The sequence below is a fragment of the Myotis brandtii genome, unplaced genomic scaffold (assembly GCF_000412655.1).
Source record: "Myotis brandtii unplaced genomic scaffold, ASM41265v1 scaffold725, whole genome shotgun sequence".
NCBI classification, from domain to species: domain Eukaryota; kingdom Metazoa; phylum Chordata; class Mammalia; order Chiroptera; family Vespertilionidae; genus Myotis; species Myotis brandtii.
Genome location: NW_005370862.1, coordinates 610,167 through 616,314, shown reverse-complemented (window position 1 = coordinate 616,314; position 6,148 = coordinate 610,167). Strand labels below are relative to the sequence as shown.

At 54.4% G+C, this 6,148-nt stretch overlaps 1 protein-coding gene across 1 annotated transcript in view; it reads right to left on the bottom strand.

The window, feature by feature from the left end:
- Positions 1-6,148, bottom strand: part of DOCK1 (dedicator of cytokinesis 1) — a 264,303-nt gene that overhangs the window by 29,723 nt on the left and 228,432 nt on the right. The window contains exons 35-38 of the mRNA XM_014530148.1: positions 5,866-6,022; positions 5,228-5,268; positions 3,748-3,838; positions 2,310-2,429 (exon numbers count right to left, since the gene is read on the bottom strand). Coding sequence (XP_014385634.1) covers positions 2,310-2,429; positions 3,748-3,838; positions 5,228-5,268; positions 5,866-6,022 — 409 coding nt within the window. The remainder of the gene's footprint in view (positions 1-2,309; positions 2,430-3,747; positions 3,839-5,227; positions 5,269-5,865; positions 6,023-6,148) is intronic.

The window sequence follows — 6,148 nt, the reverse complement described above, 5'->3', positions numbered from 1 at the left end:
TTCCGAGGGAGCCTCGTGGTGGTGGGCGCGGGGTGGTGAGCGAGGGCCCTCCCCGACCGCCGTTTCCTGCTGCAGGTCTATTCTGGACTCCTCCTCCGCAGAGAAGCCGGTCATTTTCAGCGGAGCGCCGGTGTGAAAGGCTTTATTGGAAATTACTAGGCCTCCACCGAGCACAATGAGACAGGCAATTCAGAGCGTGTTCAGGGAGGAGCGCTCGCCCGCCGTGATTACACCCGACAGGAGGCATTCGGGGGACGCTGGCGCGGCGGTGACAGCACAATAGGCAAGGGCTGGGAGCGACTGTCAGCCCAGGAAGGAAGAACCGAAAAAGAATGAAAAGGGACAGAGATGGAAATGACATTTTATGGAGAGGGAGAAAAAGTAAAAAACAAAACAGAAACGGGGGCTGAGCTGAGAGACATTGAAAACTTTTCAAAACGGGGGAAAAGGCACAAAAATAAAAGAATGATTTTACGTGGAAGAAATACAGGAAGATAACCACGTAATTCAAAAGCCGGAGGAGTGTCCGATATAAAGAAACAGACCATCCTTTGGGCTGCTGCTTTTGGAGCACAAGCTAGAGAAAAAAACTTCTAAATAAATATATCATTTACTGACCTCAGAGAGGAAGGGAGAGGGAGCGGGAGCAGGAGACAGAAACATCCATGATGAGAGGGAGTCACTGATTGGCGGCCTCCTGCTAAATCGGGGATCAAGCCCGCAACCCAGGCACATGCCCTGAGCAGGAATCAAACCTTAATCCTCCCGGTTCAGAGGTCGACGCTCAACTACTGAGCCACTGCGGCCGGGCAAGCAAGAAACACTGCTAGCACTCGACCCAGCTTCCTGCCGGAACCGTGGGTGTCTCTGCAGCCATGACACTGTCCACAGCCACAGCCACGCCATGCCACGCCCACGGGCTGCCCGAGCTCCTGCTCCCGGTCTTTGCAGGCAGATCCCGCCTGGGCCTGTAAGTCCCCTCTCCCCTGGGAAGCTGCGTACATTTAAGACAGTGAGAGCAGCTCTGGGTGTGCCGTCCCCCCCACCGAGGACAGAGTGACGGTTCCTTAATTCCGCAGGTGAGCCTGTGTCCATGAGCCCGAGCCATCCTTTGCCCATTCGTTTCCATGTCTGTTTTGTGACCCCCAGCAGCGGTTGGTCTCAAGTTGAGCTGTGGCATCGTTCCCTTACTGAATAGATGGCTTTAAAGAATTGCAATTTCCCCCTAAAATCAAATCGAGCCAAAGTCCTGGGATTTGAACATTCCTGCACTGCAGAAGTGACGCCGAACGCAGGCCGGATGGAGCCGTGTCAGCAGTTCCCTCCGCGTCTGTCCCCGACGCGGGAAGGCCCTCCCTGTGTGCCGGTCCTGGCTCACACCGGGGACTCCTGCGATCACTGTGAACGAAGATGGCTATTTCTAACAGGCATGCAGGAGTCGGGGCAGGAAAAGCCGGACCGTTCTTGCAAGAATCTGTGTTTGTCTAACCCAGTGGTTAGCAAACCACGGCTCGCGAGCCACATGCGGCTCTTTGGCCCCTTGAGTGTGGCTCTTCCACAAAATACCACGTGCGGGCGCGCACGTACAGTGCGATTGAAACTTCGTGGTCCATGCGCAGAAGTCGGTTTTCGGCCTGGGCGTGTCTATTTTGAAGAAGTGGCGTTAGAAGAAGTGGGGGGTGGCAGACGGTTGGTCGACGGGAGACGCGGCGCAGGCAGGCGGGCCACGGGATACGCAGTGCGGGGGAGGCGTGCGCGATTCATGCACGAGTTGAGAGAGCCAGTCAGTCAGCAGTCTCATTGTGCAGTGGTGAGTGCTAGTTGCGTCCACAAATCACTCGCAGGTGACAAAAGTACCTACTCGAAGCATAAAGTTAACTGTATTTTTCCAACCAGCTGCAAATCCTACAGGTATTTTTGTCATCCATTTAAGAATTGTAATTATTTTGTGTTGGTGGCTTTATTATTATAAAATGAGTACATGTTTAGCAAAGGCCAGCTTAGGAGTACCCTAATTAAGTTAATAACAATGTACCTACCAATATAGTTTAAGTTTAAAAAATTTGGCTCTCAAAAGAAATTTCAAACGTTGTACTGTTGATATTTGGCCCTGTTGACTAATGAGTTTGCCGACCACTGGTCTAACCTCCGGCCTCTGCAACAAAACCCTCCAACCCACAACTTGTAACAAATGCCGGGTCTATAAGCACGCAGCTCAGAGCGTGTGCACGTGGCACGGGCAGGTGCATGCAAACAGGTGCACGGCAGGTGCACGCAGGGGCACTGGGAGCAGCGCCGCACGGCCTCACCTTGCCCTTGTCGAAGTAGTGGATGATCTCCTGGTACAGCTGCTCCTTCAGCTGCCCCTGCGTCGTCGCCTGGTACCCGTCCCGCTGGGTGAGGTGGGCCACGCACACATCCTCCGACCACTGAGGAGAAAGCAGTGCGTGAGTCCTGCCACCGGGACAGGGCGTGGCCAGGCCCCCACTGCCCACCCTCGGGCAGAAAGCGCAGGGAGCTCGGCATTCAGAGCCCTCACGTGGCAGCAATGCCGGGACGCTTGGCGCTGCTGTCACCAGGCTGCCGGGCCTGGAAATGAGCAGCGCCCTGTGCAGAGGCCCTGAGGAGGCAAAGGAGGCTGGAGTCCAATAGGAGAGAAACTGGCAGGTCTGGAAATACAGACCTGATAGCTGACGGTGCCCTATCATACCTGGAAAGAACAGGGATGGACTCTAAGCCCTGTCACACCTGGGATGGACTCTGAGCCTGGTCACACCTGGGATGGACTGGGATGAGCTATGAGCCCTGTCACACCTGGGATGGACTGGGATGGACTATGAGCCTGGTCACACCTGGGATGAACTGGGATGAGCTATGAGCCCTGTCACACCTGGGATGGACTGGAATGAGCTATGAGCCTGATCACACCTGGGATGGACTGGGATGGACTCTGAGCCTGGTCACACCTGGGATGAACAGGGATGGACTCTGAGCCTGATCACACCTGGGATGGACTGGGATGGACTCTGAGCCCTGTCACACCTGGGATGGACTGGAATGAGCTATGAGCCTGGTCATACCTGGGATGGACTCTGAGCCTGATCACACCTGGGATGGACTGGGATGAGCTATGAGCCTGGTCATACCTGGGATGGACTGGGATGGACTCTGAGCCCTGTCACACCTGGGATGGACTGGGATGGACTATGAGCCTGGTCACACTTGGGATGCTTTTCTATGTTTAAAAAAGTGAGGCTATAGCTAGAAAGATGCTCTGATGACTTGCTCATGTTCTAAAATGTGAACCTGGAGGTGGTGTGGGATCCCCTCCCCCTCACCCTGGCCTGGGACTCTGCCGGGGTAGGTAAGGGTGTGTCTCGCCCCTCCTGTGGCTCCTCCAGCCCCGACATTCCTCCTCGCGGACGCCCTTCCCCACCGTAGCTGCGCCTGGTTGGTGTGAACGAGGCCCTGCGGGGTCTCTACCTGCCAGCTGACAGCCAGTGATGGGCGTTTACGTGTTTACGACGCTGAGTGACAACTTGCTGTGACACCCTGTCAAATCTGCATCCACTAGGGACAAACCTACCATCCAGGCATTTTCTAAATGTCTCGGTTGCTGCCACTGCATGTAGCCAGCACCATAGAAAGAATCTTACCGTGTGGTTTCCTGACACGGCCCTGAGAAGCAGCTGGACGCAACGCGAGCATCGGTGGCGACAGGACCGCGGCGGGCGGCGGTTTCCTTACCTTCAGCAGCTTCGCGTGGAGCAGCAGGGTGTACGCCGCCTCCGTGTAGTTGTCACACTCCTTGTGCAGGTCACACAGTTTGTACAGGTACCTGAGGCGAGAAAACACGGGCGCATTCGTACAATGTCACCGGATGATTTGCGTCGACGACGGCGAGAGCTACAGTCTTCCTCCAGCAATAAATGGTGCTGTGCTTTCTTTACACAGCGCTCCCGTCCCCCACGCCGAGGGCACATTTGCCGCAGGGAGCACTAACCCCCACAGGGTCACAGGCAACCGTTTATGTTTCAAATCCACGTCGTCTCATCTCGGGACAGAACTGGAGACGGAACAGGGAGGCAGACGGTACTCCGGGCGCGTCCAGGTTTCTCATTCCTTCCACCTGAGTTGTCTCCGTACGTGTGAAACGAGACGACACAGCGCTTGACCGTGATTTTCTTATGTGACTATGGAATCCATAGGCCCCCAAACCCATAAAAACACAAATCGGTAAGAAAAAGGACTCGGAGGGTCACGGTGACTATGACCCAAAGAAGGCCCTGCCACACAGAAATCAACGTGAAGCAACGGACAGTTTTGGAAAAAAGGAACTTGGTTGTTTTCCCCAGAGTGTATTATTATAGTCATGTGGCACTTTTTTTTAAAAAGGAGAAAAGTAAAAAAATAAAAATAAAAATCATGAAAATCCAAAGTCGGAAGACCATGGAGGTGTAATAAGCACATCATTAAACACCAGCGCCCGTGGAGTGCGTCCCTAGTGGGGGTCTTGCTGAGGGTGTGACGCTGGCCCCAAAAGGAGGCGGGCAGGCGACAAAAACCCAGCAGAAAGTACAAACACGCGGCGATGGGGTCAGAGTAAGAACGGACTGAAACCTTTCGTGTCTCCTATTTCCAATAAAGTTAACCCATTGTGCGCCGTCAGCGTCTGTAGGTGTAAGCGGCGGACCTTCCCTGCACGCCACGCGAGTCAATAAAAAAAAAAAAATGTTTCCCTAAGTGGCAGCCCTGACCAACTTTAAAATAATTTTCCGTGAGAATTTTCAGCTGAAACTATTCAAGAACGCCCGAATGGTGAGTTATGTATTTATTTTTAGACTATTCATTGCAAATCGATTTTTTTAAATTAAATTCAAGATATCGTGGCTGTAGTTTCCGTTTTGGATGCGTGGCAGCTCACGGTTAAAACTGGCCTTTTCATTTGATCTGTGACCAAGAAGTACAAACCCCAGTGAAATAATCATCTATGTCTTTGCTTCGGGGCTGGCTAAGTATGATGGCCCCCGCCCCCCAATCTCCGCACAGGCCTGGACGAAGGCACACAGGCCCCGAATACATAGGGTGCTCCCCAAATCCGATCTCTAGGCTTCACGACTCCCACACGATGAACCTGTGGTTCTTCAACATTTCTTGGCGTGGGCGTGGCCCGCGCAATTGTTAACAGACACGTAGAGGGAGCGACACACACACGGCACCTACATACCTGATATACATTTCTTCTCTTTCAATCTCTTTGTAGAAATTCTGAAAAATCGAAGCACAACACCTTTAAGAAACCTGTTCTAGAAAGGGTGTGACACGCACATTGAAATTTCACGGTTCCCCAACGTGTGTCCAGCACAGCCACATGGGCCCAGCGCTCTGCACTAAGGCCACAGGGTCACACGTGATGCAAAACCGACGTGCACACGCCTTCCCTTTTTTATGGGGGGGGGGGTCAAGGAGGGGCAATCCTAATGGTCACAGTTCCTACACTTTGCATCCTATTCAATCCTCTACTTCACGACTGAAGCAGATGCTCAGAGTTTTGGAATTCCAGTCGGAACCACCGTGGAGGGGCCTCGAGGAGAGGAACCGCGTCTGTAAAATAACATGAGTCGGCCGCTCTCAGACGGGCCTGCTGTGGCGAGACGGCACAGAGGAGCAAGGCCACACAACAGAGTTCCCGCCCAGGAGGAGCAGATTGTGGGGTTATCGGGCGACGGAGGAAAGGCTACTCAACCCCAAACGTGCATTTTCTCTGCTGGAACCACAGCGGATACACAGGCTTGTCTGCCCGGGAAGCCGGGGGCCAGAGGTCACCAGGACCTGGGGAACCCGGGGGTGGGGGGGCTCGCTCACCAGCACGTTGACGGTGCAGCTCATGCGGTTCTCCTTGCTCTCGTCGTGCATGATGGTCCTGTAGTCCAGCAGCCGCTCCATCAGGCGCACCACCAGCCGCACGAACGTCTCGCCCGTCTTGGCCAGGTACTTGTGCTTCCGGCAGTGCTCCAGGAGGCTGCGGGGAGCCACACGTGTTCACCCGTGTTCACCAGTGTTCATGCGGCCCCGAGCCCCGCGGGGGTGCCGTGCAGGGGGCAGGCCTTCCCATCACGGACCCCGGGGCATCACTGCTGGGCTGCAG